Below are 24,895 nucleotides of genomic sequence, written 5' to 3' on the forward strand. Positions count from 1 at the left end.
TAATTAATTAATTATTTTACACTCCATATTTTATTACCCCCCCCAACTCTCCGACTGATCCACATCCCGTACCTCCTCCCCATACCTCTGTCTCTACATGGATGTCCCCACCCCTCACATCCTACTCTTGAGCACATTATATCCTGGCCTCTTGCTTTATTCCAGTGTCTACTGCAATGACTTATTAATAGGCTTTCTTTTGATTTGTTATTATGGTTCTCTCTCTCTCTCTCTCTCTCTCTCTCTCTCTCTCATGTCTCTGGGTTGACAGAATGCTTGCTTGCTTAGCACACACCAGGCCCTGGGTTTGGTCTCCAGCACCACAAACACCTGGCAATGGGGGTACATGGTGGCACTTTCAGCAGGGAGGCAGGAAGATCAGAATTTCAAGGCCATTCTCTGGTATAGCGCAAACATGTTTCTTAGTGTGTTAGAGAACTAGCCTGAGTTACATGAGGCTTGTCTCCAAGAAGAAAAATACCTATATGTATTAATATTATATAATGTATACATATTTATTATCATAACATATATTATACATTACATAATATACAATATAACATATTACAACATATCATAAAATGCTACGTGTCACATATTACATGTTATATATTAATATTACATATTATGTTACAATATGTTATGTAATATATGGTATAATAATCGTATAATATAGAATATATAATAATAACATAGTGGGGTATGCTCAAGTGTATGTATTAGGTAGGATTTCTATTGCGCTAAAACACTACACCCAGATCCGAGCCGTACACAGGTGTCACTAGTCAGATAGTTATATTTAAATTAAGTGACATTGGACAATTAGTTCTATCATCGTAGTAGCTACAATTCAAGGGTTCAGCTGCTACATGTGGGTAGTGGCTTCCCTATTAACTAAGACGTGGACTATATTCATCACCCCAGGAAGTTCTGTTCGGGGTAGATAGTTGAGAATTAAAATCAATCAATCAAGCCTTTTGAAGCCACAAGTTCCAAAACCAGAACTGCCAACGGATGTTATCCACTCTCCAGAGGAGATGAAGAAATTTTACTAATCCAGAGCCAATGAAAATGAACACCTGCCCAAACCATCAGTCTACTGGGTTTTTCTGGGAGCTCACTCGGCAGTCATCTCCCTGGAGTTCCAGCAACCAGAACAAACTCCACAGGCTCATGGAAGGCGGGGAACTGCAGGGTGCAGAGCGTGCAAGACGGAGGCCTGGGATGCACTGGGGTTGCAGCAGCTCTACAGACCTCCAAGCGGGGCGCGCTCACACCCGCGCGCCTCCGGAGGCAGGTGGGCGGGGCCGTGACGCACTCACCTCGTGACTCCACTCAGGGCCTGCGCCGGCCGAAGCCGGAAGCGGCTGCTGTCGGAAGCACCGGGCGAGCTATCTGTTACAGTCCGGCCCGGGGATGGCTCGGGACGCGGAGCTGGCGCGCAGTAGCGGGTGGCCGTGGCGGTGGCTGCCGGCGCTGCTGCTGCTGCAGCTGCTGCGGTGGAGGTGCGCCCTGTGCGCGCTCCCCTTCACCAGCAGTCGGCACCCAGGCTTTGCGGACCTGCTGTCGGAGCAGCAGCTGTTGGAGGTGCAGGACTTGACCCTGTCTTTGCTGCAGGGCGGAGGTCTAGGGCCGCTGTCACTGCTACCTCCGGACCTGCCGGATCTGGAGCCTGAGTGCCGGGAGCTGCTGATGGACTTCGCCAATAGCAGCGCCGAGCTGACCGCCTGTATGGTGCGCAGCGCTCGGCCCGTGCGCCTCTGCCAGACCTGCTACCCGCTCTTCCAACAGGTCGCAATCAAGATGGACAACATCAGCCGAAACATCGGGGTGGGTAGAGGAGCAGCCTCGGCACCTGGGGGGGGGGGGGGTTGGGAAAGTAAGGAAACGGCATTGGACGGTCTGTGGAGTTAGGGTATCAGAAACAAGCGGGTGACTTTAGGGGCTTATGGCTTGGAATGCTGTCCCCCTGGATGCTGTAAGCCGGCATCTTCTTGGGACAGGTTTGCTGGAACATTGCAGCGAACATACCCAGAGCCACCAGTTTCTATCAGTGTGACCTTTATTATTTTTCAAAGTATTGAGTTCGGTTCCATCCTGTTTATCAGCTTGTTCTCTGGCAAGTTAGTGACATTCTCTGCTTGTTTTCTCATCCGGAAAGTGGGGACAAAGAGAGGCCACACAAAGCGACATACAGTAATAGTTCGTGGTCGGTGAGTTGCCATTTTAGGATAGTCTGCCTTCTCTGTAACTCGAGAGCTTTCCTGGTCACTTGGAAGGTAATGTGAAGGACTTAATGAAGGCAAACCAAAAGAGGAAGACACAGTCTTTGCCTCTAAGAACTGTATAAATTAGGAAAGGATTACGGTGTCGGCCACCGTGAGAGTCACAGGGTTGCCTGGTAAAGGAAAAATAAGGAGGACACAGGGATTGGGGGTGGAAATGGTTCTTGCGTCCTGAGGGGCCAAGTAGTCTCATGAAAAATGTGGCTTCAGTTGCTTTAGAGGTCGTAATTGACTAAACTAAATAGAAATGTCAATAGGTGTATCTTGTTTTTAATCTAGCCTAATGTTACTAAGCAGATTTTTTTTTTTTTTGTAAATGGGGACATTCATTTGCATTAAGTAAAGTCCAGAGTCACTCTTTGTGGAAAGATTTGGCTTTCAAGGCAGTTTAAATAGGAGTGCATGCAGTATTTTTCAGATTCGCTCCTTTCTCTATGACTTTAATATGCAGCGTTGTATTTGATTTTGAGCAGTTACATTAAATAAGCTGTTTTTAGGGAGTCTTTTCATTCTATTTTAATTTAATTAATGTATTTATTTGTGATGAAGTTTCTTGTCGCCCTGACTGGCCTTGAACTCACCGAGTAGCAGAGGATCACTTGACCCCTCCTGCTTTCCCCTCCCAGGTGCCTAGATTACGGACGTGTCACTATGGTCTGGTTTTATGCAGCTGTGAATAGAACCCATGACTTGTCCACGCTAGACAAGCTGTGTACTAACAGAGCCCCAACCCTGTCTTTAAAGTAGTCTACCAAGTAACAGGCTGGCATCTCCTCACAGTAACAGTTTGTCCACTCTACATCTCCTTTTCTCCAAGTTCCTGCTTCACATCTCCGTTGTACCCTCCCACCTTCTGTAACTCCTCCCCCTTCCTTGTACCCTCCCACCTCTGTAACCTCCCCTTCCCCTCCCTCTCCGTTGTACCCCCAACTATCCATAACTCCTCCCTCTCCGTTGTACCTTCCGCACTATGACCCCCCTCTCCGTTTTACCCTCCCACCATCTGTAGCTCCTCCCTTTCCCTTGTACTATCTGTAACCCTTCCCCCTCCCTTGTATCCTCCCACCATCTATAACCCATCCCCCTCCCTCTCCGTTGTGCCCTCCCACCATTTGTAAGCCCTCCTTTTCAGTGTGACCCTTCCACTTTCATATCTCATGTGGTCTGTTACCCTCCCCCCTCCCTTCAGCTTCTTTTTGTTCCCTGTCTTATGGTCTCCTTCCTGATTTCCTGGCCTCTACTCAACACTCACTCCATGTTAATACACATATATAAGCATGAAAGGCTAGGATATGCATAGGATAGAACATGTAGCATTTGTCTTCCTGTGCCTAGATCATTTCACTTAATACCTGATTTTTTCAGTTTCATCAATTTTCCTGCAAATTTTATAATTTCCAGCTGCCTTTTCTTTAAAAAAAAAGAAAAAAACTTAAGTAACAAGGCCTCTTGTGGGCACAATGCCCATGAATGATGATGTTAACCTTGGGTCTTTGAGGCTATAGATGTTTTCCTTGTGTATGTAGATGCTGTGGAATTATGAGGCTTTAAAAAACATGATCCCAGTGGGCTAGAGTGATGGTTCAGGGGTTAAGAGCACTTGCTGCTCCTGCAGAGGATGCTGGTTCGATTCCCCGGTGGTATAGGTGGATGTGATTCATGCACCTGTAACCTGGTGGCATGGGTGGGTGACTGCATGTACCTAATACCTGGTGGCATAGGTGGGTGACTGCATGCACCTATAACCTGGTGGCATAGGTGGGTGTGACTGCATGCACCTGTAACCTGGTGGCATAGAAAGTAAAGGCAGGAATCTTGCTGGGGCTGCTGGCTACCATTCCACCTGCCTAAGACAAGTTCCAGGCTTAGTGAGAGACCCTAACTCAGGGAATAAGGCATAATAAGAGTTCTGCAGTGACTTCTGTGCCAGGGTAGGGGAGTACCGGGGGGGGGGGGGCTCCCCTTTTTCAGAGAAGAAGGGGATGAGGGGGAATAGGCTGTGAGGGGGCAGGAGGAGGGGAAATTTGGTCAAGATGTAAAGTGAATAAATAAAAGGAACAAAAGGAACGAAAGAGAAAAGTACGTACTTGGGGCTTAGTAGGTAAGGGCAATGTCAGGGGCCCACACAGTGGCTGGAGAAAACCGACTCTGTGAGCTGTCCTCTGGCCTGCACGCGCGCGCGCGCGCACATACACACACACACACACACACACACACACACACACACACACACACAATGTTTAAGAACACAAACGTAGCAGACAAAAGCAAGAGCTCTCTTAGACGCATCTTGTTAGTGAGCTATACACAGATGATGAGTCTCTCCAGATGAATCGTGTGATATTCTCATTGCTCTACACAGCTGGTCAGTTCTCTTCCTGCTGTTCCCACCGGGTCTCTTTCAGCCCACGGTGTCACTCAGTGTCACTCTCAGCCTGTGTTTGCAGGCACATCCCTGCTGCAGTGTGGATGGCTTCTCTGACACGTCCCAATCCTCAGACGCCAGCATTCTGGTAACATGAGTTAAGCATGCTTGCAACAGGAGTTAAGTAGCTTTGAAATCAGGAAGGGCCCAGGCCCAGTGCTCTGCTTGAGGCAACAGGGATAAGAAACAGATGAAGTTCGGGAGGTTAGGATCGCAGGTTTATTATTTGCATAGCATGCGTTTCTTTCATGATTAAATGGTCTTTGGAAGACACGGTTTTCTATTTGAGTACGCACTCTTGGGTCTCTGTGGATGGATTACTGGGCTCTCTTGCAGAGTGCTAACCTTTGGACCAAACATTCCCCGCAAGATGAAGCCAAAGGCCTGGGAGCGTTTACACACAGATTAAAAGTACTAGCTAAAGAGTGCATCCGCTATACAAAAGCTTAGACAGAGGAAGAGAAGCAAGAGTGAAGATAAAATTTGTCATGGTCTGTCATCTAGAAATACCATTGCTACATTTTGTTGCCCACATTCTGGAACTTTCCCTGTGCATGCAAAGTGAGAGATTGCAACACATTCACAAGTCGGAATTAAGAAGCTGAATTTAACCAGAGAAACAAATATTCAAGAAGCAAAGATGGGGCTGGAGAGGAGGCTCAGCTGTTAAGCAGAGAGTTTCTTCCTTCGCCCATGAACCCTGCAACAATAAATGTTAAATGGAAATTGTTTTCCTGCTGTTTTTATTATTACTGTTGTTACCATCACATCATATCAGACAAAATCTCTAATAGTTTTTAATAAATAAGTCAACTGCTTTATGGCTTCTGTGGAAAGTCTAAACACTCAGATTATCTCTTCCTTTTGTTGCTGCTATTGCAGAATACCTCCGAGGGCCCGCGCTGTGGCGGAAGTCTCCTGACGGCAGACAGAATGCAGATAGTTCTCATGGTCTCTGAGTTTTTCAACAGCACGTGGCAGGAGGCGAACTGCGCAAGTGAGTCTCCATCTGTGCGTCGGCTCAGTTGATGCCGTGGTTGGTTCAGTAGCAGATGTCCAGATCTGATTTAGGTGAACTTTAAAATGGCTGAAACCAGGTAGTACATTTGAGCTGTCACTTCGTCATGGTGTATTAGTCATTGTCACCTGGGTGAGTCCTGCCAGCCAGAAATGTGTAGCAGGTTACAGAGCTCTGAGGTCAGACAGGCATTTGCTCAATGTTAGGTTTGGGAAAGTTAACTTTCTTGTATGGAACTTTAGTTCCTTCATCTCTATGTTGGAGAAAATAGCAGAACCTATATTAACTATTTAATATAATAATTATGATATTTTTAATAATCTGGAGGGAGAAGGAGGGAGAGGGAGAGATATCATCTGTTCTGCCAGCTTTGTAGAACACATGGTTTTGTGTAATAAACTGACACCTATTTGAAGTATTCTTTGGAAAAACTATTATTTCAACTTAAATTCTCCTTGAGTACCAACTGTGTCCTAATGCCTGTACCTTCCACTGTATACAACTTAGTGAGAAAGATAGAGTTACAAATATAACTTAGAGGGGAAGGTAGTAGCATCAGAGTCTTGGAAGGAGCGTTCTTTGAACTGAGGCTCCATGGCTGGGCACGGTTCCTCTGGGTGGAGCTGAGGTGAAAGGCAAGGCAGAAAGAGGCATCATGGGCAGAGGCAGAGTGTGAGGGAAACGTGGGGATTTTAGGGTCCTGGAAACCCTCAGGGAGATAAAGTCAGACAAGGAAGGTAGAACTTTGATGGATACAGTAGTTGCTCATATGAGCCAACATTACCATACTTCTTGGGATGCCAGCATGACACTAAGAGGGGGTTTATGATTCCTTGGGCTTTAAAAATACATGTGCAATGTTGATTGCAGCGAGGAGTAGCAAGGGTATTAGTCATTGCTCACTGCTGTGACAAAGTATGACAGAAACAAGTGGCAACCAAAAAGGTTTATTTTAGCTCATGGTTGCAGAGAGGTTGTGTCTTTGTCTGTGGAGCCAGAATGTGAGGTGGTAGTCATCATGTGATTACAGACATGTCATGTTAGTGTAAACATATAATGTCAGTGCAGACATGTTATCACATGACTGCAGGCATGTCCTCATGTGACTGCAGACATGTCATCTTGTGACTGCAGACATGTTATCATGTGACTACAGACATTTCATGGTGTGATTGCAGACATGTCATCATGTGACTACAGACATGTCATGTTAGTGTAGACATGTCATTATGTAGACATGCCATCATGTGGTTGCAGACAGGCAGGGACCCAGGTCCAGCTGTCACCTGTTCAAAGGCCAACACCTACTTCCATCAGCCAGGCCTCACCTTTTTTGTTTGTTTGTTTGTTTGTTTTCGAGACAGGGTTTCTCTGAGTAGCCCTGGCTGTCCTGGAGCTCACTCTGTAGACCAGGCTGGTCTCTTAACTGAGAAATCTGCCTGTCTCAGCCTCCCAAGTGCTAGTATTAAAGAAAGGCGTGCGCCACCATGCCCGTCTGCAGGCCCCACCTTTTAAAGGTGCCATGACCCCCGAACTTTCCTGTTTTAGAGTGAAAATTCCTTTTGTAAGTATGATTGAAGTGAGTTTTGAAAACACAAAAAAATATTTTTAAGCATTAGAACATATCCAGGGAACAGATGTTCACGTGAGCTAATATAAGAGGAATATTTTAGATTTGAACCTGTAGCAGCAGGTTTAAAGTTTTTAAAAATTTTTATTTTTTTGAGACAGATTCTCATTATTTAACCCTGGTGGGCTTCGGCTTGGAATTCACTATAGACCAAGCTGGCCTCTGTCTCCCAAGTTCTGGCATTAAAGGCGTGTGCCACCATGCCTGCCTAGAATTTTTGTTGTTTTCCTTGGCTTTTTTGAGACAGGATCTTGCTACATACCCTAGACTGGTCTTGAATTTGTTGTTGTAGCCCTGGCTGTCCTCAAAATCAGGACCTTCCTGTTTCAGCCTTCAGAGTACTAGAATTGACATAATGTGAATCACTGCACCTAACCTAAAGAAACCAAAAAAACAGCATACACACAAAACCCAACATACCATTTAACTTAACTCAGGTCTCCTTGCTATCAATACACTGTGCTGCACTGACGATTGTCTCTTCATTTTGTTTCTTTTTTTTTTTTTTTTTTTTTTTTTTGGGTTTTTGAGACAGGGTTTCTCTGTATATAGCCCTGGCTGTCCTGGAACTCACTCTGTAGACCAGGCTGGCCTCGAACTCAGAAACCCGCCTGCCTCTGCCTCCCGAGTGCTGGGATTAAAGGTGTGCACCACCATGCCCGGCGTTCATTTTGTTTCTTTTCATTGCTTCTGGAATTGTAAAAACGGCTTAGCTGACAGAACTGTTTTTTTTTTTGTTTGTTTGTTTGTTTTTTTTTTGATTTGTCATGTGGGTTTTGTTGTTGTTATTATTGTTGTTGTTGTTTTGTTTTGTATGTAAGATATTTTGTGTAGAGGCCAGGCTGGCCTCCAGCTTGGTGTGTATCTAAGGATGACCTGATCTCCATGCCTCCCACGCGCTATGCAACAGCTTCATGTAGCTGGGCTGGCCTGGAGCTCCTAGCCTCCCGTATGATTGGATTGTAGGCATTCGTCACCGCCGCAGCCAAGATTGAAAATTCCTAGCATAAATAGATTGAAGAGCCTTTTAGAGAGTCAGGTAGGGGCTAAGGATGTGGCTCCGTTGGCAGAGCGCTTGCCTAACATGCATGAAGACCTGGACTTTGTCTCCCGTACCATGTAAACTGAGCATGGGGACACGTGTGTGATCCCACACGTGGGAGTGGAGATAAGATCAGAAGGTCAAGGTCAAGGCTCAGCTACATAGTGAGTTTAAGGCTAGCCTGGGCTACATGAGAGGTCTCAAAACAGTGAGCAGACAAATAATCAAAACAATGTAGAGGGCCGGGGTGATGGCTCAGTTGGTGCTTGTGGTGCAAACTTAAGGACCAGAGCTCAGGCCACCAGGCTGTCTCTTATGGCTCTGTGCACTGGGAGGCAGAGACTTCAGGATCCTAGGGGTGCAAGAATCAGCCAGGCTAGCCACCCAGTGAGCTCCAGCGTTAGTGGGAGAGAATGTCTCAACAAAGAAGGTAGAGTGGTGGAAGACACCACATGTGCACACCTGAACACATGTACAGGGCACACAGAACACCAGAACTGCTTTTAAATGGGACTCCTCTTAAAAATTAGTTTTGTTTTATGTATATGAGTTTTTGCCTGCATGTGTACACACACTCCACATTTTGCCCTACACCTGATGCCTTAGGAGGCCGGAAGAAGGCATCAGCTCTCCTGGAACTAGAGTTACAGATGGTTGTAAGCTACCAGGTGAGCTGGCACTTGAAGCCAGGTCCTCTGGAAGGAAGAGCAGCCAGGTTTTTGTTTTTTGTTCTTTGATTTTTTTAAGATTTATTCATGTATTTTATGTATGTGAGTACACTGTAGCTGTCTTCAGACACACCAGAAGAGGGCGTCAGATCCCATTACGGATGGTTGTGAGCCACCATGTGGTTGCTGGGAATTGAACTCAGGACCTCTGGAAGAACAGTCCCCCCCCCACCCCCAGCCATCTCTTTGGCTCGAAGCCAGTGTTCTTAACTGCTGAATCCCCAGTTTCTAAATGGGATTTAAAACAATTTGAATTTTTTGTGACAGGGTTTCATGTAGTCCATGCTGGCCTTAAACTCACTGTGTATTCACAGCTGGCCTTGAACTTTTTTTTTCTTTTTGTTTTTCGAGACAGGGTTTCTCTGTGTTGCCCTGACTGTCCTGGAACTCACTCTGTAGACCAGGCTGGCCTTGAACTCAGAAACCCGCCTACCTCTGCCTCCCAAATGCTGGGACGAAAGGCGTGCGCCACCACGCCCGGCTTGGTCTTCCTCTTCTGGTCTTCCTGCTCCACCTCCCTGGTGCTAGGGTTGTACTGTGTGCACTTTTGTTCTCTGAGCCATTGTATCTTGAAAATACTGCTCTGACTCGGGAGATTATCATCTCCTGATTAGAATCAATTAACAAGCCAGGCAAAAGAACTAAAAGCTCAGGTGCGGTTTGGGATGGGGGTAGGTCAGCTGAAGGGTGGAGAAGGATGACTTCATTTTCATTCGGTTCTGACCTTCATCCAGAGGAGGTAAATTTACCTGCTTTGGACTTTATGCATTTAATTCCCACTCAAAACTCTAGAAAACGTAGAAGCTCCCAGAATGTTCCGATTAGGGGATGAAATCAGAAGGAACCAAATGCTTTCTTTTCCAGGATTTTGCATTAAAAACCCTGATCCAATTCATTGCTTTAATCTTATTTTAAAGTGTTCCACGATTTCTGTGTTGAATTTTAAATGGAATTGAAAGAGTTTTAAGAGCCTGAACTCATTAAATTTCATTCTTTTTTCTGGTTTATTCAATAACAGCATTCTTTTTCCCCCTCTTTTCTCTGTCTGTCTCTCTCTCCTTTTTCCCCCTTTTAGTCTCAGACTAATTCCTTAGATTTCTTCACTGCTATTTCCTTAGAGTTGGCACCCAATGTGATCATTTGAAAGATTCATTTATTATATGTACATGAGTGTTCTATCTGCATGTACGTCTACATGCATGTCTGCATGCCAGAAGAGGACCTCAGATCCCAGTATAGAAGCTTGTGAGCCATCTCTCCAGCACCTCTGTGATCATTTTAACCAGACTCTTTGCCAAGTGTGCAAGCATTTCTAATTGTGGTCTCTGCACACCTGGCTCATGAAGATAGCAGGAAACTTATCTTTAAAAAATTACAAAGTTTAACGAAATGTGTAGTGGTTGGGGTTTAGGTGAGAGGCAGAGCGCTTGCGTGAAGCCCTGGGCTCCGCCTCCAGCTCCAAAAACAAAACAAAAAGAAGCCCACATTTATCAGAATGTCACAAAGCATTCTTGCTTGTCTTAGACAGTCTAGTGAGACACTGGGAACATGAGAAAGAAATCTGGAGGAAGAGCAAAGGTGGGAGCGAGCAGGATGGTTAAGTGTCTCCAGTTAGGATCCTCACAGCCCCTATCCTGTGTGAGCATCAGGCAGGCAGCTCTCAGCGTGGATAAGGAGGTGGGCTTACATGAATGGCAGGCGAAGAGTCAGGAGCAGATCCACGGGGTGTGATCGTTCGTCTGCATTCTGCTGTGTAGGATGTGTGTATGGCGGAAGCTCATTGTTATTACTAAAGAATCCAAGAGCCAGTGTTAGCATGTATAAAGGAAGAGTTTCAATAGACTCCCAGCTTAACCTGGAGTTAGTCTTCTCCTTCTATCACGTGGGTCCCTGGGACTCCACCTCAGGTCAGTAGGCTTGGCACCAGCCATGTTGCCAGTCCCTGGAAATCTACTCTTTCTCCATAGACAACTTGAAATTCCAGTGCCCTGGGTATTGTATGGGCGTGAGGATTCATCAAAGGGAAATTAACTTTCAGTGGTGCAATAATTTAAGTATTCTTGATGAGAAAAATCACTAATAAAATCTTATTGGGCTGAGCCAGAAGGGCAGGCAGGCAGGGCCCGTCTTTTTCACATATTATCTATGTGGCAATGGACTTATTTGCATGATTTTAAACATATTTTTTGTATTTCTAAACTTAATTACAACACTCTCACCATCTAATCTTATTTTCTAAAGTTTGCTCAACTTTTCCAAAAGCGGCAATTATTGCTGTCCGTGAGATTAGTTCTCTCTTTATGTGGGTCCCTGGGAATCCACCTCAGGTCTTCAGGTCTGGAGGCAGGCACCCTTCCCCTCTAAGCCATGTTACCAGCCTTGAGGAATGCACTCTTTCTTCTCAGACAACCTGTAACTGCAGTGAATCAGGGCGTGTGTCGCTGTGTGTCTTGGGCTGGCCTCCCTGTGTGTCTCAGGCTGGCCTCCGCTTGGCTCACAGGCCTCCTGTCTCAGCCTCCCAGGCATAGCTTGTGTTCCTCCTACCTTAGATGGGCTCATAGGGACATTGTAAAATAAGTAAATTATTTCTGTCTTGGTGTAGCTTCAAATGAACGAGACTCAGACTGCGATTTATGTATTTGGCTTTGCACAACTACTGGGAGATGGTCCCCAGTCTATATTTCTAGTCTCTAGTCTGTTGCTTCCCAGCTCTGCTCCCCAGATACTTGCTGTTCGAGTCTTCCCAGGTCATTTCTACTCTACCAGCCTGTTTTCAGGGCCCACTTCACGTGGGCGTGGTTTCATCATGTCTAATGGAGACCTCCTGTTCCCTGTCCCTTCTGTCCCTCCCTCCCTCTCTCCCTCCCTCCCTCTCTTCCTCCCTGTCTCTGTCCCTGTCTCTCTCTTTCTTTATCTCCCTATCTATAGCCCCAATGACTCAAACTCCATCTCTCTCTTCACCCCAGTAATTGGCTGCAGCCATTTTTAATTATCCAATAGTTTTAAGTTGGGGAGCAAGGTTTGCAATGCATCACTTGGTAAAAATGAGGATCTCTTTGTTGGGGACAACCAGGTCTTAGGGGGAGAGGCAGTATTTAGCATCTGAATACACAGCAGCATCAGGGCAATGCACAACAGGATGTTGTGGCTGGGCCTAAGCGGTGGCTCAGAGGTTAAGAGCACTTGTTGTCCTTGCAGAGGACCCAGGCCCAGTTCCCAGTGTCCACACAGCAGCTTAGAACTGTCTGTCACTCCAGTTCCAGGGCATCTGGCACCATCTTGTGGTCTCAGAGGGTGCCAGGTGTACATGCAGTGCACTCATACATACATGCAGGTAAAACATACACATAAAATAAAAGTTAAGTCTTTAAAAAAAAAAAAAAAAGAGCAGAGAGGGCTACAAAGACAGCGTGGCAGTTAAAGGCCCTGGGTTCAGTTCTCGGGACCTGGGTTCCCAGCTCACGGGTATCTGTGACTCCCATTCCATGAAATCTTACACCCTCTTCTATCCCCTTTGGGCACCAGGCATGTAGTATATGTAAATATATGTATATGTAAATAATACTCATACATGTAAATAAATCTTATAAGCTTTGTTTTAAACCACTAGAGAGCTTGAACAACAGACTCCTAATTGATGCCACATCTCTATGGCTGAGTGGTTCAGCTGGACTCGGTGGTACACAGCTGTAATCTGCCAGGCAGGAGGGTGAGGAGGCAGGACAGGGAAAAGTCTGAGTGCAGACCCTGTCGCTAGAGGACTCAGGACTCAGGGTATATAGCTCAGTGATAGGGTGCTTTTATGTAGGGGGACCAGGGTTCAGTCCTCAGCCCTGGGGGGTCGGGGAGGAAGACAGAAGCCACACAATTCTGCTGTAATAATTTAGCTGGTTTCTGTGTGAGGGCTTGACTGGAATCCTCAGCGCCCGGAGAACGCCTCTTGAGCTGATGCCGGAGTCCTCACGGAGACAGAAGCTGTGCTAATCTGCACAGCCTTGATGAGGCTCCATTGATTATCTGAGATGAGGCAGAAGCACAATGACCACTTCACTCAGCGCGGATGGAGAGCTTGTCCTTATACCTTCCCTAGCTTACTAATTTCTGCAGCATACAGCTCCTCTCTGTGTATAACCTTACCCTCCCGATTCCCGGCAGTAGATAAAGGGGATTTACTAGAGCCCCTTTGTGTTGTATCAGAAAGTCAGGGTTCTTCTAATAATCAAGACACGTTTAACCCCGCTGTATAAGTGAGCTCCTTTGTGCTTTGTAATACCACCGCCTAATAGTTACTGAAAAAACCACACTGTGCCGGGACAGCCACTTAATCAGCCGTCAGTTCGCGCAGGCTTTCCACTTAATTTTCCAATTATTTTAAGTGAAAAGGAAATAGCAGTAAAATAGAAGACATTAAGTCCTTTTATTCCTCAGAACGGCCTTCTTCATAAACCATTTTTTTATAGAGAAATTGTTTATTTGTGTATCTTGTAGAAGAAATTGCCAGAGCTCTCCAGAGCAGTGTGCTCTGAGTTTCTGCATGTACCAGGAGCCTGCCATCTTTGACTGTGTCTGCCAGGCATGGCAGGACTCACTGTGACACTGGGCTCTGCCTGCTATGGGGAAACTCCAGGACTCCACTGTAAGACAGTAACCCTCAAGCTAAAGACCTTTAGCCTAACTGAATGTTCTCTGACTATAATTGTGCTTGTTTTTATTTATGTCTGTTCTACCTGACCTAGAAGTCAAGGCTACATCGTGTTAATAAAATAGCACATTTTTACTATTATTATTTATTATTATTATATTACTTATTTTATATATTATTATTATTATTACTTTTATTATTACTTTAAAAAGATTTTAGTAAGCCGGGACATGGTAGCACATGCCTTTAATCCCAGCACTTGGGAGGCAGAGGCAGGTGGATCTCTATGAGTTCAAGGCCAGCCTGGTCTGCAGATTGAGTTCCAGGTCAGCCAGGGCTACACAGAGAAACCCTGTCTCAACAAACAAACAACAACAGCAAAGGATTTTAGTATTTGAACTTTGTGGATACTGACATATGGAACCATTTTTATTTAATTAAAAAAGAATTGCATGCTTAAGGAAATACAGGCATGTGGAGAACACCTTACTGACCTGTATGTGAGTCTTGGTGTGTGTGCCTTTCTTTCTCTGGCTGGTTTATAAAGGGAACCGTCAGTTTGTGAACAATTGATGAGCAGTTAGAGCTGCACTTGTGTTCTTGAGATGAGAAGGCTGCAGGGACTATAGATGCCCGGGCTCAGAGAGGCCAAGCATCTAGGAAAAGGTTCACCAAGAAGGCCTCCATCAGTGTTCACTGGTGCAGAGAGGGCCCTTCCCAAGCTCTGTGTGTGCGTGCGCGTGCATGTGCACACACACTCACGAAGTGGGCAGGGGTTGTCTGTCTGTCTGCCTGTGAATTCACTGAAGTCTAGCTGGCTTTTGGATTCAGGAGTGTGGTTTTATAATTCATCTGGTTGGGTGAGCAACTGCTTCTAGTGTCCCAAGTTTACACACAGAAGTTAAAGTGCTGGCTGCCCTGCCCAGTTAATCAGGATTAGGTTTCATCTGTCTGATCAGGTGGCAGTGACTTCCTGAATCCCTGGTGGTGTCAGGTTCTTATGGGTACCAGAGAGGAGCAGAAACATGCAGTCGTCCACTCTGAGTACTGAAATTGTTAGTTGTTTAACAGTCTGGGAATGTGTATGTATGTGTGTGTTTGCATATGTGTGTCTGTATATGTGTATTGTGTGTGTATGTCTGTATGTCTGTATTGTATATTGTGTGTGTATGTGTATATGTATGTATATATATATATGTTAGTATGTGTGTATATGTGTGTGGGTTTGTATGTATGTGTGTGTGCATGTGTGTGTGTTTGTATGTGTGTGTGTGTGTATGCGTGTGTATATGCGTGTGTATGTTACTCACTTTGCAGTGTCTAGAGTGCTGGCCCAACAGCCAGACTGATTACAAATTCCAGCCTTCTGTGTATCAGTTGTGTGACCTCGGACAGGTCCTTCATTTCTTTTTCCTGTTCCTTATTTCTAAATTTTATTTAAAATTTTGAACTATTTGCTAGGTGTGGTGACATATGCCTTTAATTACAGCACTTGGGAGGCAGAGGTGGGTAGATTTTTATAAATTTGTAGGCAAGGCTGGACTACATAATATTTGTTTCCTTGTTTTTACAGATTGCCTAACAAACAATGGTGAGGATTTGTCAAACAACACAGAGGACTTCCTCAGTCTGTTTAACAAGACTTTGGCCTGCTTTGAGCATAACCTGCAGGTCAGTTGTGTAGACTTACTGGGAGTGAGTAATGTGTAATTCTGACTTTTCACAGGGTTTTGGTTTGTTTGTTTTTTTCTCCTCATAAAGGAATTAGTGAACCTTTATTTCTACTCTTAGACTCTTAGATTTTTTTTTCCCCCCACTGGAAAATATTAGAACTTCAGCTCAGGACCAAGTATGGTGGCACATGCCCTGTACTTGGCCAGCAGAGGCAATGAATCTCTGAGAATGCAAGGCTGCTGGTCCACAAAGCCAAATCCTGGCCAGTGAGACTGTCCCAGGGGAGGGAGGGAGGGAGGGAGGGGAGGAGGGAGGGAGGGGAGGGGAGGGGAGGGGAGGGGGAGGGGAGGAGAGAGGGAGGGAGGAAGGGAAGAGAAGAAAGGAAGAGAGAGAGAGAGTTGGGATTGGAGGGATGGTTCTCAGTGGATCAAAATTTCAGATGTGGTGGCCACGCCTTTAATCCCAGCACTCACGAGGCAGAGGCAGGTGGATTTCTGTGATTTTAAGGTCAGCCTTCTCTACACCATGAGTTCCAGGGCAGCCATAGAGAGAACCTGTCTCAAAAAACCCCAAAGCAAAACAAGCAACAAACCAGGATGCTTACTGTAGAGTAGGCATCAGGTGGCTCACAGATAACGGTCACTCCAGCTCTGGGGAATCCAGTGCCCTCCTCTGGCCTCTGGGGCCAACTGCAGCCACATGTATAGTCTTCCATACTCTCCCAACACACACATACACATAGTTTAAAAATAATCATAAGTCCTACAAATTAGGGGCAGGAGAGATGGCTCAGAGGCTAAGAGCACTGGTTTCCTTTCTGTAGGTGGCAGGTTCATTACCCAGGACCCACATGGTGGCTCACAACCATCTGTGACAGCAGCTCCGTGGGAACTGAGTTCCTCCTGGCCTCTGTAGACACCAGGCACACACAGGGTGTTGAGGGTAGAAAAAAAAAAAAATAGAGGTGGCAGCCATAGATCTGTGACACCAGTGGCTTGATCATGGTTTTCCCTGTAGTGTTAGAGGAAAGCAGACAATTACATAGCTATTGGAAGTCTGTCCAACTGATGGGTTACATTCTCTTACAGAGAGTGTGTTTGGCTGACAGTTAAAGGAAAAGAACCCAGATGGGCTTAGACCCCGAGTAACTGAGCGAGGTGATTCCGGGGCGGGGGTGGGGGGTGCGGATAAGGAGGAAGATAACGCAGGACAATGAAGATTAGGAATCCTGTTTCGGGCTGGAGAGATGGCTCAGTGAATAAGCGCATGGGCTGCTCTTGCAGAGAACCTGGGTTCAGTTCCTGGAACCCACAGGGCAGCTCACAACCATCTGTAAGTCCAGCTCCACAGGAACTAAATACCTTCTGATCTCTGTAGACACCAAGCACACAAGCAGTGCACATACATACATGCAGAAAACACCCATGTACATAAAAGAAACAGTCCTTTTAACAATTGGGATAAGTTTTGGTTAGAAATGTCTTGGGTAAATAGTCATAACTAGCAAGTGTTAGGTGCGGGTCCCTTAGAGCAAAGGTTCCCCAGGAGCTCCCATATAGTTCCATACCATGTCCCCCCCCATTTTCAGAAGCCCTTACTGAAAGGGTCACTGAGGAATAAAGGTGAAGGGACTTGTGTGAGGTCAGACTGCAGGGAGATAGGTCAGGCGTTCCTTTAAGAATGCATTTACAGGACTCCTGGGAGGGGAACGCCATGCCAAAAGTATATGCATTTTTAATTTTCGTAAACAGAGCTGTATTACCACCAGGATTCTATGCTAGGTTTGTAGTTTTGGCTACATGCACAGTTGACCTATGGAAAGTGGCTCTTTCTTGTGGGAGTTTAAGGGGAGACTTGGTTTGTGGGTGTCTGTCAGTTGAGTTGGCCCAATTTCTTGCTTTCTTTTTTATCTCCATGTTCAGTAGATGGTTCTTTGCTGATGCTCATGGTAAAGAATAAAGAGAATAGAGAGCAAAGATATAAACGTGTGCTTCAGAATGCAGGTGTCTGCCTAGAAGCTAGAATCTGGGCTTTGCTGGCATGCTACCCCCCCCCCCCCGCCCCCCTTGCAGGCTATCTGTCCATTTTCATTCACTAGAAAGGTCTGGGTTAGGAGCTAAGAAAAGAGAGTTGAGTGGGGTTCGTATCCTTCCCATGAGAAAAGTCCAACTTCATTTTGATAAAGGATGGCGTTTGGGCTGTGAAACTCAGCAGGGATGGATTTTATTTGGAAAGAACAACATTAAACATCAACAGTGAGATAGCTCAGGAAGGTTAGTACTTAGCTGTCAGTCACTTTGCAGTGAACTACTGATGCCTCCCATCCTCCCCAGCGGTCATCAGAAGCCTGTGTAGCAGTTTCAAAAGTAAGAGGCACTTAGAAAGTGCAGAGACCATCGCCTTGTGCCCTTACACCAGGTCTCCTAGGTCTCCTAGAAAGTTCTAGAAGCCCTTGCCATGTGCAGGAACCTCTCGTCCTCACAGCCCACCACTGTCTTCTCCTGGGGGTTACCAGCGGCTTTTGTGAGCTCTCCTTTTTATTAATGTATAGTAATTGTATACAGCAGTGGATTTTATTGTGACATTCTTATTTCTTGCATGTATGTAGATTGTGCTTTGATTCTATTCATAGATTCCATGATCTTCTTCTGTTCGAGGCTTGTTCAGAACGCCATTGCCTTTTTATTTTAAAAAGAATTATTTTCTTATATTTATCTAGGGGGTACATGTGGATGTCAGAGGACAGCTTGCCTATGGGTTCCAAGGACAAAACTTGGGTCACTGCTTACTGGCAAGCAGCCTTACCCATTGAGCTGTCAACCGGATTCTTTGCCTATTCTCATGTCTTTGTGTTTTCTGCATGTTTATCCTCTAGTGATTTCAAAGTTTCAGGTCCTAAATTAAGGTCTTTGACTAATTTTTCAATTGTTTTTTTTTTTTTTTTTTTTTTTTTTGTCAGAGCGGGGGCGAGGGATCTAGTTTCAGTCTTGATATGCAGTTATCCAACTTCCCAGCGCCATCTGTTAAGGAGACTTGCCTTTCCCCCAAGGTGTGTCATTGGCGTCTACCTGGTGGCTATGCGATGTGGCTGTATCGCTGGGTTCACGCCAGTCCTGTCACACAGCAAATTGTCTTCAATCTGGGCTTTGTGGCAGGGTAGGGTGTCAAATGGTTGACACGCAGAGATACTGTGTCCAGTAGGTACTGTGTGTCTTACATCTACCTTCTGTCATTTTAGGGGCACACATACAGTCTCCTCCCACCAAAAAATTACTCCGAAGTGTGCAGAAACTGTAAAGAGGCATATAAAAACCTGAGCCTCCTGTACAGTCAAATGCAGAAACTGAACGGGCTTGAGAACAAGGCTGAGCCTGAGACGCACTTGTGCATCGATGTGGAGGATGCAGTGAGTATCTATCGGCTTCTGGCGTGGTCCGCGTGTGCAGCTGATGAATGCTTGCGGTGCTAGCATTTCTCGGGTGCACTGGAGCATGCGCGTGGCATTCCAGCCAGAGAGAACTGCAGTGGTTATAAAGTAATAAGGCTCTACGGTGTCTCTGTCGGAGCGAAATGGACATTAACCAGGCACCTCATGGACAAGTTAATAATTTGGCATATTTTGATTTTAAAGTAGAAAATGCAGCCAGGACTACAGAGTGAAACCCTGTCTTGAAAAACCAGTGGGGTGGGGGTAGGTAAGAAAGTAGGTGTGGCTTTCAGGGGCATGGTGTTTCTTGTGCTTAAGTTTCAGCTCTCTATCCAGTGGGTGCTGATTAAGGAGGTTTTTGCATCTAACTACCATGTGTTCGAAAGATCTTACGCACTTATTGCATTAATTGATTTATCTACGTGATAATTTGAGAACATTACTTATAGTCTATCTCCTCACTGAAATGTGAGCCACCTGAGGACAAAGACCTGGTGTTTTCTAATTCATCATTTAATAGGTAGGACAGTGCAAGAGAGAGAGAGAGAGAGACCGCAAAAATGAACGAGGTCTCATTATTAAGCGCAGGCCAGCCTTGAACTTGAAGTGATCCTCCTGCTTCGTCTCCACCATGCCCAGGATGTCATTCAGTACTGCTTTTGTAAGTATGTGTAACTGTAGTAAATGTTGGAGAATCCGGAAGCCTTTTCTCCACTGTATAGCTTGTCTTTCCAGTGAGCACCAGTAGGTGGCAGCCGTGCCCTCCTAGGCTTGAGACTTAGTTATCTGAGAAGACAGATCATTGGCTCAAAAGTAGAGAACTCAAGGTCAAAATGGCTAAGCTTGCTGGTTAAGAATACTTCGTCTGGCCGGGCGTGGTAGTGCACGACTTTAATCCCAGCACTTGGAAGGCAGAAGCAGGTGGATTTCTGAGTCTACAAAGTGAGTTCCAGGATAGCCAGGGCTATACAGAGAAACCCTGTATCGAAAAAAAAAACAAAAACCAAAAACCAACCAACCAACCAACCAAAAAAACCCCCAAAAAACAAAACAACCTCCCCCCCCCCCCAAAAAAAAGAATGCTTCGTCTGCATTATCAAACCAGCTTAGAGGACACTGCTCTGGACCATCGAGTGGTGCTTAGGATAGGCAAAGGCACCGAGCATGGCTGCTCATAGGGCTTGGGGTTTTTACCTCTCAGCCCCATGACTGTACTTGTTTAACAGCTCTTAGTACTAAATCACCTTTAACCAGGAGACAGAGTCTTTACTCTGGTTTTATAACTACACATTCTCTGGGAGATAAAATTACTGACATTCTGGTATATCTCAGTGATAATTATGTATTTAGAATATACCTTATTTTGTGTGTGTGTGTTTTGTTTTGTTTTTTTTTTCTGAGTTCGAGGCCAGCCTGATCTACAGAGTGAGCTCCAAAATAGCCAGGGTTGCACAGAGAGTCTCCAAAATAAAATAATACCAAATATTATACAGTTACTAATTGTAAACCAGCTTTTTTTCTCCTAGCAGAAGAAATTGTTCTCAACTATCAGTAGATTTTTAACGCTGTTTTAAATGATGTTTGGATTGCAAAAATATACTAAGACATTAAAGAGAACTTTAATTAAACTTTAAGTAAAGAGACTATAATATGATATTTGTTTCTCTAGATGAACATTACTCGGAAGCTTTGGAGTCGAACCTTCAACTGTTCGGTCACCTGCAGCGACACGGTGTCCGTGGTTGCTGTGTCTGTGTTCATTCTCTTCCTGCCTGTCGTCTTCTACCTCAGTAGCTTCCTTCACTCAGAGCAAAAGAAACGCAAACTCATTCTACGTAAGTTCCCTTCTGTAGTCATCCATCCATTTAGCCGAGCACCTACGTAAAAGATTACGGGGTCAAAAAAGATTACGGGGTCAAGGGGCTGGGGGTACAGCGTCAAAGCTCTTACCTGTATGCACAAGGCCGTGGATTCAACCTTCATCATCATAATGTAGGGGAAAGGTACAGATCTATTTAAGAAAGATGTGGCTAGTGCCTTTACCTGCCGAGCCATCACCAGACTTTGTGCTCTTTCTTTATGGCACGCAGGCAGTAAGCCGGCGGCTTTGCTGCTGCTGACAGCTGAGGTCACTTAACTCTCTCATTTGTTTGTTCTACTTGATTCGTCTCCCTTGATTGGATCATAAAGATCATCAGAAGAAGAAGTTGTTTCCTTGTATACCGTCTGTCATATTGCCAGTACCTAGAAAGTGCCCGGGCATAGTGAGTGCTCGCAGACATTTGTTGTACAAAAGAATACTATAGTCTGTTTTAATGTTAGCATCAAAATACTATCCCTGTGAAATTCTTTATGGAAAAAAAATCTTGGATCAAATAATGTCAGGCAATATGGCTTTCAGGAGGCAGAAGCAGATGGATCCTTGAGTTAAAGCCAGCCTGGTCTACATGACGAGTTCTAAGCCAGCCATGGCTTCACAGGTCAAACCTGACTCAAAAACAAACAAATTAACACAGCAAAAGACCAAAGCAAATAAACAATAAAACCATACAGAGAGAAAGACAGACAGACAGACAGACACATACAATAACCCCAAATACTCGTGTGAGTGAAGAGTTCATGTGCCGATGCTCATGGCCGATTGCTCTCCCTCCCCCCACCTCCTGCCTTCCTCCCTGCATGAACTGATGACATGTGACTGCTCTGTGGCATGGTTATGTCTTTGAGAGTTGTGCAGAGCTTAAAACAAGGCAAGGAAATAGAGGCGCCTGAGCCCTGCTGCAGCTCCTCCTATGAGGCCAGCAGTTCTCAGATCTCAGCCTGTGCCACTCCCACCACGGGTGCCACTCCCACTGCAGGTGACACTGTGGGTTTTCAGTTCTAGAGCATGAGAAACATTTGCACTCAACTGTTCAACGCACGACCTCGCCAGGTGGCTATGGGCCATGATTCTATTTAAACCTAGTGGCTCAATGCCATGGCCATCATAATCATAGCTGAATATTACATATTTTGCTAATAGTGCTATATGTGATATATAACTCAACTTTAAAAGAACCATTCTTTTTAAAACTAGAGTCTTTTTTTCTTATTTATTTATTTATTTATTTATTTATTTTTGACTCATGGTTTCTCTGTGTAGCTCTGGCTATCCTGGAACTTGTGCAGTAGACCAGGCTGGCTTCAAACTCATAGAGATCCACTTCTGTCCGCTGGGATTAAAGGTTCCTGCCACTGCTGCCAACTCAGAATAATGTATTTCATTGTGACATTTACACACACACACACACACACACACACACACACACACAATATGTGTGTTTTGTTGTTCTTGCTTGGTGTTAGGTATTGAAGCTAGAACTTTATAAGTGTTAGCAATACCCTTTACCACTGAACTGGCGCCCAGCATGAATGTGTTGAGATAGGGTCTCGCCGTGTAGCACAGGCTAGCCTGGAATTTGCTATGTAGGCCAGGCTGGCTTCAAACTCACAATCCTCCATTCTTAATCTCCTAAGTTCCAGGATCACAGGCACACACCGCGTGCCCTACTTGAAAAAAAAATGCTTTTGTCTGAAAATAGAGGCAATGTTCTGTCCTTCGGTACGTATTCTTTCCTTTCCCTGATTGTATTAGCTATGGTGGTGTCTTGGTCCAGCTCTTAGGAGGAATTCTTCAGACTTCGTAATTAACAATGACTGGGGTAGAAGCTTTGTAAACACTCTTGTCTTTTAAGAGATGTTTAGAGCTTGATTTCTAGCTTGGACTTTCCTTGTTATTCTTTATGTACACGTTAACATTGCAGTGCTCAAGAAAGCGTGGATGCCTGTTTTATTAGGTACTGCTCTTAACAAAGTCATGGGTAGTAGCTTCTACTTAATTTAATTTTATGCTCTTCATTAAAAAAAAAACCTTAGGTTTTACGTCTAGGAAAATTGGATCAAGCCATGTTAAGCCAATCAATAGACAATATAGTGGTTTGCATGTAAGCACTGGGTAAGCCCTCGAGAGCAGGAATTTAAACTCAGCCCTGTGTCTCTCCCCAGCCAAACGTCTCAAGTCGAGCACCAGTTTTGCCAACATTCAAGAAAATGCCACCTGAAGCCTGCAAAACGGGGACTCGACCTCACGTTGTGCCAGTAAGTGTTAGACCACAGCACAGTCGAGAAGAAGATGAGCCAAGGTCGGACAAGTTGCATTCTCACGAAATGTTGGGACTGCAGACCTATAATTTATTCTGAATAAGGGTTCTCAAATTCCCTTTTCCTGAGCACCCCTTTTTTTTTTTTTGAAGATTTCTGTATTTTTAGTTTTCAAACATAGCAATGTTACATATTTTAAGGTATATCTGTTACAATAACAAGTGAGGGCTTTTTTCTCAGGCATATGAATGACTACTGGACACTTCTGATTTATCCTCGTTAGCAGAAGTACACAAAGCAGAAAAGGCTGAGGTCTGCTATTTACACATTAGTCACTGGGAGCCCACTCTGAAAAAGAAACATACTTGCCAAATGGTAGCAGGCTCAGTGATTAACTTAAGTGAATTCCCATTGTAGTATTGTTGTATGTATATACATACATGCACACACACACACATATATATATACACGTATACATAGATGTATATATGTAATGTATACTTAATATATCATACATTAAAATAATGTTCTCTAGTTCCCTGAAGTCCCTTTTGAAACCACTAGTTGATTATAAACCTCCTTAACAGTTTTCAGAGAGTGATTCCACATTATGCATTTATCCTTGTTAAAGGTTTACAGTAACTGAGGTTCTAATATGACTTTTATAAATACTATTTTACATCTTATTTTTGTCTTTATTTAGTAAGTAATTTATAATCACTGGACTGCTTAATTACCTTTGAGGACAAGATGGATTCATCTTATGCCAGGGATTTGCATCATGAATTTCATTAAGTTATTTGGCAACCTGTAACTTGTTAGTAGTTCAAGTCGAATGTCACCCAAGTGTGTCATACTGTGTTTAAATTTGTGATTTTTTTTAATGAAAATTTTATCTTGGAATATTTGGAGATTTGGGGAGAAACAAGGACAAACACAAGAGCTTAAATTTCAGAAAATAGACAGGGACCTGAGGGATGCTCACGGTGAGACAGCTGCGTGGTTTACACTGGAGATGACTCGGTTGACAGGCTCGCACAGGAAGCCTCCCAGTTACGGGAAAGATGAAAGTCACATGACTGAAACGAAATTACCCATCTCACTGTCAGGAAACTAGTTCTTCTTTGGCATATTTCTAGCAACCTTTAAAACCATGCTTGTTTCAGTGTCACTCAGTTGTATTTCTCAAGATGTAGAAGTTGATGGTTTTGTTGGTTAATCCGGTGGAAACGGGCTTTGTTGTAAAGGTAATGAATAGGAAACTCCTCAGATTCAATGGTTAAGAAAATGTGACTCCCTTCACAACCTGTAATTGCCCTACAGGAAGGCAGGAGTGTTTGGGTATTTTTTGTATGTTTCCCACATATGCAGAGTGTGAGAGCAGGCTAGTCTTAGTCCCAGAGTGTGTCACACCGGGTATGTGACAATCAGACGACGCTGTGATCCACTAGATGTGCCGGGGTTCATTGTGCTGTCATTGTTCCTGTCTTGATTTGAAGCACATGGTTGAGGGTCATTGGAAGCCATCTTCATCAGTACATGTAAAGCTTATTTACATGTGCAAAGTGAGTGAAGTGACATATTTAAACTGTGAGTAGCGACTCCTCGGGTACCTTTCAGTACTGTGTGTACAAACCACTGCTTTTGGCTAAGAAGCTGGAGAGCACTTTAACAAGCCAGCCATCTCTGTTCCTGATCAGGGTCTGGCTCTCTAGAGGTTGCATTAGAAATATATTTGAAAATGTGCCAAAGAATTTCATCTTGTGGTCATATTAAAAAAATGTACATAGTTCTGAATCCTGAGGCACATAGGGTTATGTGTGTGCACAAGAAAACCTGTTTTTTCCTTATGCTTTACAATAAAGGAAATAACAAGGAAAATTG

At 44.6% G+C, this 24,895-nt stretch overlaps 1 protein-coding gene across 1 annotated transcript; it reads left to right on the forward strand.

The window, feature by feature from the left end:
- Positions 1 to 1,348: 1,348 nt before the first annotated feature.
- Ostm1 (osteopetrosis associated transmembrane protein 1) lies at positions 1,349 to 24,895 on the forward strand. Its single transcript, NM_172416.3, has 6 exons — positions 1,349 to 1,830; positions 5,593 to 5,707; positions 15,344 to 15,441; positions 18,683 to 18,850; positions 20,541 to 20,706; positions 22,916 to 24,895. The coding sequence occupies exons 1-6, from the start codon at positions 1,417 to 1,419 to the stop codon at positions 22,969 to 22,971; spliced, it is 1,017 nt and encodes a 338-aa protein (NP_766004.1). The 5' UTR covers positions 1,349 to 1,416; the 3' UTR covers positions 22,972 to 24,895.

The sequence above is a fragment of the Mus musculus genome, chromosome 10, assembly GCF_000001635.26.
Source record: "Mus musculus strain C57BL/6J chromosome 10, GRCm38.p6 C57BL/6J".
Classification (NCBI taxonomy): Eukaryota; Metazoa; Chordata; class Mammalia; order Rodentia; family Muridae; genus Mus; species Mus musculus.